A 13971-nucleotide genomic window follows, 5' to 3' on the forward strand; every position below is an offset into this window, starting at 1 on the left:
GTATTTATTACTCACGACTTTCTACGAAGAAAGAATAATCCTTTTAGCCATTTTTATTCGAAAGTCAAACAATTAATTTTAGCACTGTACTTTTTGAAAACTGCAAAGGAATGATACAAAAGACAATAGAAAAAGACCAGTGAACTGATCAATGAGAAATGATAGTTTTAGCATCTTGTGTTTGCCAAATGATGGTGTTCCCTGCATTCGTGAGAGGTCGCTGTTTGCCTTTCCATATGTACTACGGGGACCGGACACACCTAGAAATCTAAATGACACCTCTGCACCTTCCATTCGGTTACTTAGTGTCACTGACCACTCTGGAATATTAGACGCACTGTGCCACACTAAAGCTGTAATGTCACCAAGGTGCTCAGGATGATCCAAGAACAAAGGCCAGTCTGAAATATCTGCTATCTAAAATCTTCTTTAATAAGTTTGTTTCCATGAGTTGTAGCATATGGGAGACGAAAGACACACAGGGGTCAACTGAACACAAAATGAAATGCCAGAGACAAAAAAAAAAAGGTTAAAATGTGCATTAATAAGAACATCCTGATTGCAGAGGACACAGGGGACAATTTAAAATAAATCCTTAAACCACTCAATAACTTATATCCGAATGGCTTATGGAAATTTGAAGAAAACTACCCCAAGTATGAACTAGTTAAATGGTATGTATCACATACCAAAGAAGTTATGACATAATTTAACTTTTTTTTAATTATGTAATTATACGCCTAAGGTGTGTTTTGATGCTAGTGTTCTAGTTTTCGGTTCTTGCTACAGAAAGCTCTGGTCTTAACCATTCGTTCTGCTCGGCTTCACATACTCCGCCATGGGGCCAGTCATCTCCCAAGAGCGTTCCATGAACCCAGACTTGTGAGTACAGCTGTGGTCTGGGTGCCTCTAGGACTCATTCGAATGGGCTATCCTTAGTCAAACGTCACAGCAAAAGTCCCCACGTGAAGGAAGCACAACAAAATCATGTTAATACAGATTATGCTCGGTGTTTTATTGCCAGTGATGTCGGGGACATAAAAAACACTGGATAAACACTCATAAAAAAGTGAAAGGAACATGTCTTCTCCTAATAGGCCACTCACCAGGCACCTTGGTAAGCTGTTCCTCTGTAGTGCAGAGCATAAGGCATGTGTAGCACTTAGATAAGGACAAGTTTGGGCACGGGCCAGTGACATTTAGGGAGCGGTGAATGCTACATGCTTCCAGAGACAATTACCTAAACAATAAATCATTCACTTCCTTTTAAATTTCTCATCTCCAACTCTGGAAAGACTGCATTCTATGTGGTGACGAAGAAACTGTACCAACCTTCCACTAGTTCCCAAACAAAACACACAGAGTATGAGATTTCACATCTTCACCCACACAACGCCTCGAGAAGTCTACTACATATACACTTCCTGCACATGTATTTGAGGAGGAATCTGTTACAAAAAACGTAAACCATGATCCAATAAGGGAATGCCAGGAGCTAAAAAAAAAAAAAAAAAAAAACTTCCCACCCAGGAGATGTCACAAGGACAATAGTTACTACAGCTGATCTCAGATTTCAGAACTTCCAGAGAGAGCCACCACAGCCCACGAAATACTGCCTCTGTAGAAATGGAGAAGTCGGAGACAGCTGGCATCACCCACAAACGAAGCTGTTGGGGTTGGTCTGATGCTGCTATGGATGCAAAAGCTAAATTCTGTGCCCCAAGATATGGTCACCCCAAGGCGAGCGATTCTCATGCACACCACCTTCTGTCGTGCAAACCTTGTGCCCCAAATTAATAGGTCAATGAAAGGCTACGGCTGTGACTAGTAATAGAGAAAGGCAGGACTAGAGGGTGGAGTCTCAGGAGAGAGCAGGGGAAAAGGGAAAGGAGACCATGAGAGAAGAGTCATGAGCCCACGGCCGGGACATACAGCAAGCAACACGGGACAGACGGCTGCAGTGTAAGCTCACAAAGCCCAAAATACGTCCTGCCTTCACACAGGCCTAGGTATGAACGCAGCGGGAGGCACAGAAGGCAGCCTGAACCGCAGAGTGATGTTCGATGAGTATACACTGTGGGTGGCACCATGTGTGCTCAGGAATATTTAGGTTTCTGCTACGCTTTGTTTTGTGCCTTTGAGCAAGGTCTCACCTTGTAGGCCTGGAACTTGCTGTGGAGGCCAGGCTGTCCCCCAAGGCAGATCTGCCTGCTCCTTCCTCCCAGATGCTCAGATCAAAAGCGCGCACCACCATGCTGGGCTTCGGATATGATTTTTAACATTACGGCCTCTCTAATTCTGTGTCAAATTTCTTTACATCATCCAGTTTTGATAAGCAGCCTTCACTGCTTTCTAATTTAATCTAGAGTCAATATCAAATGTGTGGAAACGGGAGAAACTTCCCAAATGGGTACCTCCATTTTGAATGATAAGAATACTGTGTTTGCAGATGGGCACCGGAAAGGAAGGATGGCGAGATAGATGGGTGTGAGACAGGACTCTGCACAGAGAGAGGCCCGGGGATGTGATCCGCACAGGGCTCTGCACAGAGAGAGGCCCAGGGATGTGATCCGCACAGGGCTCTGCACAGAGAGAGGCCCGGGGATGTGATCCGCACTTAGACAAAGAAACAAATGACGAAATTGCCTCTCATCACAAATACTGTGGGAAACCTTTGTTCCATAAATTCCATTGTCATTTCATATTTTCACAGCCACGTCACAGCGATGGTGCATCTGTCCCTCTCCTATGTCACCCCCACCGCCCATTTGCATCCCATGTCGGTGTTCGCTGTAGGACCACCTGGCTAAAACTTTAGTTTCAGCAAAATCTGTCCCCTATTCAGATTAATACGCCATAGGAGAAAGCGCTGTCTCTCAAGGCGTACTCAGCTCCCAACGGTTTCCGAACGTAGCCCAGGCTGGCCTAGAGCGCCTGGTGCTCTTAGTCTCCTGAGTACTGGGTTACAGGTGCATATCCCCACACCATCCCTAAGTAGTTTCAAGTCACAAATAGAAGATAACTTATAAATACAAGCAAAACGACTATTTTCCATAGCCTGCTGTAGTTTAACGAAAGGTGAGGCATTTTAATCATGGCGGTACCTGCACTAGGAAGTGGGCCCCATTCTGTAAGAATGCGTCGTTTCTTATTGGTAACTTGGTGGTGACGTGATGGTAATGTTCCGGGAAAAGGAGGCTGCTTCTCCTGGATGTATTTAAGATGCCATCTTTTGCCCGCAAGGGGTCCACAGCTCCGGGAGGAATATAGAGTGCAGAATAAATCACCTTCGAGTCTCCTTTACTTCCCCCGCGTCTCGTAAAACTCAAGGCTAAGGATCGCTCCCGAGGGCTGCTTTCAATCCGTTGGCTTTCCACGGGGAAAAGGGCGATTTCTCCGTAAACGTTATCACTGTCCTGGATATAGAACAGAAGCTGCAAAAGGAGGAGAGGGGTGAAGATCGGAGGCCGCACAACGGGGATGGCCCAGACTCCTGATTCATTATTTATTCACACACCACGTCTTACGAGATCACTTTGTGCACGGGGAAAGTGGAAAAGAATCAAAAACGATTCTGAGGAAGGTCGGCTTAGCATGGAGAAGCACACGTCTGTGGATGTGTGACACCTAAATCCCTCAGCTCTTCCGCTGTCACTGAAGTAATGGCAGGCGTGATACGTGACAAAGGCCCTACCTGCGCTGGGTCGCTCACTTCAGCGCCTCCTTGTATGGTGTGCGGCAAGATCGTGAGGAGGTAAGCCTCAGCCTCTTCTGGGAGGTCATCGTCAATGATGGCCAGAGGAATAGGTGCCGACATCTGCCCTTGTGCGAACCGCAGCGTCCCAGAAGCAGGGCTGATGTCTGCGGTCACTGGGGAGGGATCGCTGCTGTTCCGTGTCAACGCCCAGCTCACAGAGACGTTCCCGTGTGTGCCTCCATTTCTAACCACTGTGATCTCTTCAAACCTAAAATTGTTTATAACACAGTCATATCATGCACTTTAAAGAGCAGAGATCAACAGAAAATATATTATTTTTAATATGAAAATACTTATATGTGGATACGGTCTAAGAACCGATCACCATGGGAGTTCATCTTAATAATTAAATCACATTTAAAGGGAACTCAGTAAAGCAGTCATAGTGGGAAAAGCTCATAGTCTATCAGCCTAGCATTGTATTATCACCATAAAAATTAAATTGTGTAACTACCATAAAATAATGACAGTTACAAGTTTAAAGTAAATTATACCTGGATGTTGTATCTTCATCAATTACAACGGGCCTTTCAAACAAAACACTACTGAATGAAAGGACTCCATAAGGCTTGTCATTTGGCTTAATGGTGACCTGTGCCGTAGAAGGGCCCGCCAGCACAGCATCTCCCTGCAAGGTGCTCCTTAGTAACGTAATGTGAAATGACTCCGCTATCTCTGGTATGAGGTCATCGATTATGTGAAATTTCAGGTGCGATTCGTGGATGAAAGGGGGAAAGACGAGAGTGGTATCGGGCTGAAGATCAATGAAGTCAACGTCCTGCTGGGCGTGTGCTGTGGAGTCGCCAGTGGTAACTGTGTATCTCACGGACACTTGAGATTCGTCAGATCCGATGAGATTTCCATCCTCATCCTTTCCACGAGCCACAGGGATCGCAAGTACGTGGTCGTCCTCTGGGACCACGTAAATGCTCTGCATGAACCTCACAGGGCTGTCATTACTCTTCACGATGATTTCAACCGAGTTCCTAGAGGCATTGATCTCTGCTCCTCCTTCTACACTTCTCAGCTGGACCAAAAAGGTTTCATCATTTTCTGGTACCTATTACAGGGTACAAGCAAACCATCATTAGCCAAAATATCCACAGACAGGCCCAAGTAACTTCTTTAAAAAAGATGAGTGTTTCATAGAAACCGAAAAGCTTGCATTAAGGGGACAGTAAGAGGCTCACTGAGACTCCCCACACCAAGTTCTCTTCCAAATACTAATTGATTTTCAGTTCAGGTAGAAAATAAAAAGTAATAAAGTAATTCTGTGAGGAGTTAGGGATGCATGTTTGTTTCTTTGAATCTTGATCAAAGTTGGGAAAACTGTAAAGAACACACAGTCTAGATGTGAGTAAATCTTTGTCAACTTCAGATCATTGGTAGGGTCCTGAAGGGTATTCGAAGTCTGATAATACCCTAGAATCTGCAAAGTAGACTAACTACAAGCTAAATTCCAGCCTACGAAAGGCTCTTGCGTCTCTCTGTGAAGTCTGATTCTGGAGTCAGCACTGGATTTTTAAGAGAACACCATGGCTCTCAGGAGAAGGGTCCAGGAAAGTCACTTCGCCACAAAATGCTAACATTGCTCAAGAGGACAGTTTGTTATAGCTTACAAAAATCTGGTCCCAATCTCTACCACACCTTGCTGCCTTCACTTTTATGAAGTTTATGTCATTTTGTGGATTTATGAAGCAAAAACCCACATCATTTTACCTCCCTCTGTGGAAATCTATCAAAGTAAAGGCACTTGTGCCGAAATACACTATTACATCTTTTCCATGTACAAGATCAGGAACTAGTTCCTCTTACTTGGATCATAACCTACTATTGTCCTGGGGCCTCTGAGGAGAAAGCCTTTGTTGATTTTCAACCTAGAAAAACAAGGTCTCAGTTTGCTCCAGAACATTTCTACAGAATTTTCTTCTTTAACTGTTGTTTGAGCTTTGCTTACAGGACTTTTATAGGAAGCTACATACTGCCATCTGTTTCTCCTGTTTTCTCTTCTTTAACAATACTGGATTGCTTTGCAAGCTTTTCTTACTGGCTGATGAACACATCTCCATGCCCGATTTGGCTCTGCAATTGAGCTCTGTCATGTGTGTAACTGTGCAGAGGACTGAACACAAAATACAACTATAAAATCTGTGACTATGAAACAAAAAAATATGTAAACAAAGTAGGTTGCAAGACAGCTCATTAGTTAAAAAGGCCACGTAAGAGGTAACCTGAGACTGATTTCTAGAACCTATGTGTATAATGCATGTTCTTACGAACACACGTGCACTGAAGAAATATTTTAATCTAAAGAAGAGTTATCAATTTTAACAGAGTTTTTCTTGAACTTATATTAAAACATGGTTGCTAGATGATCATCTATGTCCCTGTTCAAATATTAAGTGATTGGTGCAAATTAATAAGCAAATATTTAAGATTCTTCAATTTTTATATTATATTACATTTAGTTCAAGACACTGGGGATGGAAGCCAGGGGTTTGAATGTTAGCCAAGTGCCTCCCCACACCTCCAGCCCTGTAAGCACAATTTAGTTAGAAAACAATCAGGTAAGTATTTGCAAGCTACATCCCCAAATAACAGCTTGCTACTTGTGTTTAAAGTGTCAATGGGTATAGCACGTTAATTTTGCACCTTTGAGTAATCTTAAATAATCGATGCAATTCAACATTGAAAAGGTGTTCTCGCCAAGTCTCCATCAATGACCCTGCCCCTTCCAAGTGCTAAATTGTGCTGACCTCGTCATCAAGGACGGTCAAGTTGTAAATTAGAGTTGCTCTTCCAGGTGGAAAGGTGATATTTCCTCTAGCTGGATTCAAATCTTCCTCAGGGGGATTTGGGCCACCTGATACCTGTGAAGAAATTAAGGGTGCTACCAGTTAAACAAAATACCTAAAAACAAAGACATTACTGTTGCGTAGCTAGCAAAATTCTAGAAATAAAAAGATACTTCACACAAAACACGGGAGCTTGTCTGAGAGACACCCCCAACCCCTGCTAATTAAGTCAGAGTCTGTAACGCCATTACACACCTTGTCTTCAGTTATAGTAATCTGTTTTCTAAGATTTAGGGGTTTTAACTGTTATAGTAAACCTGGGGAAGGAGACTGGAGGGAACACATCTTGAAAAAGATAAAGAAGACAAGCAAATCCCCTGAAGAAATGGTTCTAGCTCTGTCACTGGCTATGTGACCTTGGGAAAGCTGTCTGACAACTGTGTAGCATTTTTCTTATATTTAAAACGAGAAAGAGAGTGTGTGCTTGGCAGGCGGAGGTGAGCACGTGTGTCTCACTAACGTGTTCAGCGAGCAGCCCATGCCTGATCTCTTAGGTCCTAAATGTAAACGTAAAGCAAACTCCTCCTTAAGGTTTCCGGTATAAAACCTGCAATAGTCCTGCATTTTTAGTTGAATGCTGTGTGGATTTTTTTTTTTTTTTTTTTTTTTTTTTGGTATCTATTATCTTATGCTATTTATGTTCTGGGTATTTTTTTTTAATCTTTGTGTTTGTGAACTGTGTGTGTGCATGGATACATGAGTGTTTAGTTTAGTGCAGGTCCCTGCCTGTGTGCATGGATGCATGCGTGTTTAGTGCAGGTCCCTGCCCTCCACCTCGTGTCAGACAGAGTAGGTCTGTCTGCTCCCAGAGCACCTCTGGCCTCCACACAGAGCACTGGGTTTCCACAGCTCTAGACCCTGGGTTATGAGCGTTCAGGTGCAGGCACTCCTGCTTACATGCCAAGTGCTTCCCACACTGGGCCATCTCCCCAGCTCCCTACTTCGTGTTCCTCTCTGGTTAAGGAGACACCATCTGATCTAGACATCCATAAGCATGATAAATACCTTCTACGTCACAGTAAAATCACATTATATTGATCCAAATATTGAATCCACTTATGCTACAATTAATCACTAAGCCAGAAATGTATCAATACTTTCAAACACTGTAAAATTTTAGATCATGTTACAGAACAGAAAAGTACATTGAAAATTTCAGTGTGAGCCTCAGGGCGTTCCATTGTGGGGAAGCAATAAAGTATGCCTCCCTACAGCGTGCGTCATTCACACCACACTGTACAGTAGCCACAAACCTCCACGACGGAGGTGTCTGCTGCTCAGAGCATCTATCCCATGTCCTGAGGACACGGATGAAGACAAGCAATGTCTATTAACCTAAGCAATCTGTGAGGGTTCTTAACTGTGCACTTTAGAAATGGCATGCCATAAAGATTCCAGGAATGTTATATAAGTAATGCCGTTAATCTATCTTATTGCTTATTATTACCTATATCTAAAATGAATCATTATTAAGTTTCATGTATGCTTAACACATGCAAGCAGGAGAGAAAACACTTCTCTGCTAACCAAATGGCTATAAAAAGCAGGACTCCTCTTTACGTAAGTTTAAGTGGGTGTGATATTTAACACACAGCACATTCTGATACTATTTAAAACTGCCGTCATGTGATATGGACCCTTAACAGGGTATCATCTAAAATTATTTCAAAGTAAACTTACATCAAAAGTCACGGTGACCATTCCATAGGTGCCCTTTTCCCTGATGAGAGTAAGAGATACAGATGCATTGCTGCTCCTTGGTTCAGTCACTGAGATTGATGGGGGCTATTGGGAAGAACAAAGGCAATCAGGCACTGATCAATCAGAGAGAGGGAGGACATGGTAAAAGTACTGCCCTCAAAACGCTAAATGCCACAGCAAATCAGTTCCTGTTATACTCTTAAGGTTTATATATTCCCAGCATCAATATACTATAGATGCTTTGGTGTTTTGTTTTGTTTTAACGAGGATGTAGAAAAGAGTGGAAAGGAAAACAAAGCCTGCATCGGACAGGTTTCCCCAGCCCTACCAGCATCTGATCTGAGAAATCTTGAAGGCTGCCCGGCTAAAACATGAAACATTAAGGCACTCACAGAGCCCAGAAGGTCACAAAAGTAAGGTAGGCCTCCAGAGCAAGCCAGTGGCTCACTAGACCACTTGTCATGCACACCTCCCTCAGCATCAGGCAGGTCACTTAAGACACACGGTTGTTAATGACCTTAAGAACCAGAAGAGGAGGGACATGAGAACAGTGTGAAAACATGCCACTGTGGGTGGTGGCTGAAGGACGGGTAGATGAGAAGGACAAGGACAGCATGGGGTGCAGAGCCATACCGAGCAGTGAACATTCCTGAGGGTGCGGTGTCACAACCATCTATTAACAGACAACTGCTTCAAATGCCTCAAATGTCTGTGACTGGGTTATCAAGAGTTCTTCCTACTTCCCGACACATTCAATCCTGTTGGCTGTACACGTTGGTACTCCTTCAAAGCCACGCCCATTAGCAGTGGGGGCAGGCTACTGAGTGCCTTCTGTGACCCAGAGCCCGTGTGGAGTCCGTCAGAGAAAGCGAAGCAGCACTACAGCCAACCCTAGGAACCAAGACCCACTCCACGGCCTAGGGTGCACAATGTCAGGAGAGAGAGGGAAGATGGGAGAGAGGAGGCCAAGGAAAAGAGAACCAACTTGTAAACAAACCACTCGGAGGCTCAGCGGCAAGGCACAAGTGAGTAGAACGCTGTGGGGAAAGCTGGAAGAGCGTGTGTAATAATCTCTTCCTTCAAGAATCCCTAATTTCTGAAATTAAAGTCTATGAAGGACACTCGTGCCAGATTACCAAATATCTACGAAGTTTCAGTTAGGAAAACATCCCTTTTAGTACACATAACTCAGGCATGAAGACCACACTGGCCTAGAGCTTGCCTTGTTTCAAAGAGGGCACCACAAAGCCATGACATTTAATACACACGTGCAGAAGCGTTGGGAACGGAAATTGAATAAAAAGCTAGAGACTGTGGTATTAGATTTTTTTTTATGTCGCTTAGCAACAGAACTCAAAAAGACCATCAGAAAGGTTATTATAGCTTCCTACTTGGTGCCCAAATCCAGTTGTGTGGAAGACAACCTTTAATTTTAGCTTAAGCAGCTGGAAACATCTCTCCTGGAAAGACTTGTATGTTTTTTTAAAATGAAACCTTCTGAAATGTGGGCTAGAAGAACAAGAACCTGATGAAACAGGCAATGACCTGAAGGGAATTTCAGGGAGTTTTGACCTCCAGGAAACACAGATGAACAAGGACGTCTGAGAATTGAGTCGGAAGAGCTGTCACACCTGAAGATTAATCTTCTGTGTGCTTCCTCATCTCAGTCACTCCAAAGGGACAGTCCAACGGACAGGCAACGGGTGACAAACTAGTCAACAGTCAGAAAGGGTCAGAACCTCCGCAGTGTGAAAGTGTTACACAGAGTAACCACAGAGTTCGTGCCCAGCCTTATTTTAAAAAATCACAACAGACTAGCACTAGCCAACACCAGGAAAAATAGGGCAAGAGAAAACTGAGTGCATTCGTATCTTTCAGCCATTACAGCCTCCACTGTACCATACCGTACTAAAGGAAATAATTCCAAATGCATTGTCATTTGATAGGATTGTCACAGAAGCCTCCCTTGGCCATCCAAGTCTCACATTTGCTGAGGGTTTCTAGAGTGAAAACAAACAAATCAATGCATTAACTATTACAAGAAAAATAAGCTTTCAGTTGAATCTCTGTCTGCAATTCTTAAGGGTATAAATTGTCTAAGAATCTGCAGGCAGTTGGCAGCTTCTGGGGGATGGAGAGATTTTCTTCAGTGGTATATCTACGAACAAGGAGCACAAGTCTATAAACCACACTGTCCATCTGCCAAGGGGGTCTAGAGGAACCACTGAACACATACGGCTTGCCTTACCCCTAACTAAATAGGTCTGCAAGTGTTAGAAGGCGTTTTCTGACCTCAACGTGGACGGCGATGAAGAACTCACCTGTAAGGTCAACTGAAACGTGAAAGTCTCATCGGGCTCCGGAAGGTCGTCGTCACACACTGCTATGTACACTGTCCTGTTCACTCCGCCAGCAGGGAGGAACGCCGCTGCGTATGTGTCGAAAAAGTCGCCAGTATCTTCTCCGGTCAGCTACCAAGTGCAAAACAGAACAGCCTCATTTCACAAGTGGCAATAGGATTCCCGGAGTCCACTGCTTAGCAACAAGTCAGACTCGTCTTTTGAAGGAATAGCACAGAACCAGCAAGATGGGGGTAACTGCACTTGAAGGCTGGCAACCTGAGGTCCATTTCAGACTCACATGGAGGGAGGACCAGCTTCTGTAACTTGTCCTCAGAAGTCTACCTGTGTGTCCACAGACACACAAAAGTAAATAAATGTAATAAATATTTTAAAACGGGGAAAATCACAAGGATAAATCATTACGTATAAAATATTTCTTAATATAGTGGAATCAAAGTTAACTGCACACACAGAAAAAATTAAGAATTTCATTGGAAAGTAATTCTATATTTTTTCCTCTTTTTTTTTACTCAGTTTCTTACTCAATTTGGTATAGCCAAAGTCTAACAGAGGAAATTATGGCTAAAACTCTTACAAAAGAGACATGGAAGTGGTCTGTGAAGTTGAAGAGGTGCTATGATTTTCCCAGTGACTTTAGAAAAATAACTTCCATATCCAAAACTTTCAACCCACAGCTGTGCTTTCACTACCCACAGCATCGCAATCAACACAATTTTTTTCAGCATCCCTAAGTGTTAGTGAGCATCACTCTTCCTAAGGTCTTAATCTGTGGAGGCAACATTACTTAATCTGTGGAGGCTACGTGAGACCCTCAGCAGGCTGACAATCTTACAAAAGAACAGCTCGTTGTACCACTGACCTTTCCTTCACTGGAGGTCAAAGTTAATAATTTAGCTACTAATTTATTTAGTAGAAATGAGAACTGAGACCATATTTTTATGAAAGTAAGTTTTAATGGTTGAGAGATCACGCTGAGCGGGAGAGCATTGGGAGGAACATGGGAAATCTGCTCAGATAGCCTGCTGTGGAAAATGGCCACTGTTCGGAAGAAATACACTAAGCAGACATAAAATACATGAATCCATTGTAAAAACTCAACATACAGGGAAAGAGTCGTATCTGTAAACAATTCTTCAGAATGACATTCACTATAGACGGGAAAATATGGACACAACATCAATAAAAAGCAATGGGCGAGTGTTTGAAATACAATGATTTTCCCACAAAAAAGCAAAATACATCAACCTGAAAAGCCCAGTGAATGCCATCCAATACAACGTTCACTACAACTACAAACTCACAAAATGTATGCATTGAGCAGAAACTAAAAATATCAAAATTGTAACACTGGGTTCATTTTATAGGTAGGTTTTCTCTTTTGGTTTTCTCGATACTTTTACAAATAATTTAGCCTATTTGCTATTTTAAAAATCACTTTGAAGAGCTGAAAGCTGGGTTGGTTGGTGAACTGCCTTCCCCACAGGTGGTAACTCAGTGCGGTGGGCGTGGAGACACCACGGGTCCCTGGTGAGGCGCCCTGTCCCATCAGCAAGTGGCGGGCTCAGGAAGAGACAGACATTGACCTGACCCTCTCTGTACACACATGTGCACGTGTGTGTACAGATAAACAAGCAACAAACATACACAGCATTTTTCCCACAGTTCTAAGATAGAGAAATATATTTCTTGGCCATATGACGCTGCTTTCTGGGTAAAAATAGACACAAACATGTAAGATAAAACATCCCATCCGAACTATAAACTTTATATAATAAGGAATGTATATAATCTATGTAACTTTTAATGACATTAGTACACTACATGTCTCCAATGGTGACTCTCTTAAATAAATTCAGTGACCTTTTTTTCTGATTTGTATCTTTTGAATATTGCATATAGTTGTACCTGAGCCACCTTAAAATGGGTGCCTTTAAAAAGACGCTTTTGGGGGGCTCAGTTGAATTACCAAAAAATATTTTTTTAAAGCAAACATATAAATGATTCAAGATAATCAGCCTTTGTCTTGAAGGTGCACCTGTCACGTATCCATGGCAACAGCGAACAGTCTCTGAATGGCTAACAGATACTAACAGATTTAGATACAACAGCGCATTCTCCAGATCATCCATCATAATGAAACTCAGACTCCAACCCCCAAACAGTTAAAAATGCTTCTGTTGAGACTAAAAAGTGTCACATGCATCTGGTTAAAAACATGCCTGCAGTCATGTCTTACCGACACGATGGCAGTGACGTTTGTTGGCTCTCCTATCCTCTCGATGACAAGACGAATAACTGTGGTACTTGTCTCGTTAACGAAAAACTCTGTCTGTCCAGTGAATCTTATTTCTGCTTCTCCAAATACAAAAGAGATAGAGGAGGCCGACAGGTACATTAATAAAAGTGAAGAGACCATCCCTAGAGAAAGAAAAAGAAACAAAGTCATAAAGCTGATCTATTCTTGTCAGCTTTGGTCTCAGTGTTACAAAGAATAAGATTTCTTGTATACTTGAAGAGACTAGGCCACCTTGTCTGGCCTCAGTGGGAGAGGATGCGCCTAGTCCTGAAGCGACTAGATGTGCCAAGGTTAGAAAAGAACAATTTTATGACCCCAAATGACTTATTGCAATTAAGGCCGATATTAAGGCCTCCAATGTGTGATAATAGTTACGAAATCACAATTGGTTACGTTTTTACCTTTCACTATTTAAAATTACCTTTTTGCATTTATTCTCTTCATCAAGACAATAATTGTAAACGTTATAAAATTTGTTTTTTCATTAATTTATTTATTCACTTTACATTCCAGTATCAGTCCCCTTCCTCACAGTCCTCCCCTCACACAGCTCCCCCCCACCGCCGCTCACCCCACCCCACCCCTGCTCCTTCTCCTCTGGACCTAGCTCCACTCCCATCCCCCCCCCACCCTTCCTCCCCACCCCCCACCCTCACCCCCTCCCCACCTCCCCTCCCCACCCTCCCTCCCTATTCCCCCACCCCTACCCCCTTACTCCCCCACCCCACCCCACACTCCCACCCCCCACACACATTGGTCTTCACACAGGTCCTTTAGCAACTGAAGCAAAGGTTGTCCCCGAACCTGCTGCCTGCCTGGGAGTCTGCCCCCTAACTAGGCCACCTTGTCTGGCCTCAGTGGGAGAGGATGCGCCTAGTCCTGCAGCAACTCGATGTGCCAAGGTAAGAAAAGAACAATTTTATGACCCCAAATGACTTATTGTTCTAGCCACAGACCTCAATCCACATCACAGAAAGCTTCTTCATGCCACAGACGACA

At 43.2% G+C, this 13971-nt stretch overlaps 1 protein-coding gene across 1 annotated transcript in view; it reads right to left on the minus strand.

Annotated features, from left to right (window-relative positions):
• The window catches only part of ADGRV1 (adhesion G protein-coupled receptor V1), a gene marked incomplete at both ends in the record, with an annotated part of 447718 nt that extends 434315 nt beyond the window's left edge, over positions 1-13403 (minus strand). Inside the window, 9 exons of the mRNA XM_080925101.1 lie at positions 3105-3434; positions 3695-3965; positions 4252-4817; positions 6514-6627; positions 8293-8397; positions 10218-10313; positions 10635-10784; positions 12913-13094; positions 13394-13403. Coding sequence (XP_080781227.1) covers positions 3105-3434; positions 3695-3965; positions 4252-4817; positions 6514-6627; positions 8293-8397; positions 10218-10313; positions 10635-10784; positions 12913-13094; positions 13394-13403 — 1824 coding nt within the window. The remainder of the gene's footprint in view (positions 1-3104; positions 3435-3694; positions 3966-4251; positions 4818-6513; positions 6628-8292; positions 8398-10217; positions 10314-10634; positions 10785-12912; positions 13095-13393) is intronic.
• Positions 13404-13971: the final 568 nt, after the last annotated feature.

This window comes from Micromys minutus, assembly GCF_963924665.1.
Source record: "Micromys minutus genome assembly, chromosome: 11".
NCBI classification, from domain to species: domain Eukaryota; kingdom Metazoa; phylum Chordata; class Mammalia; order Rodentia; family Muridae; genus Micromys; species Micromys minutus.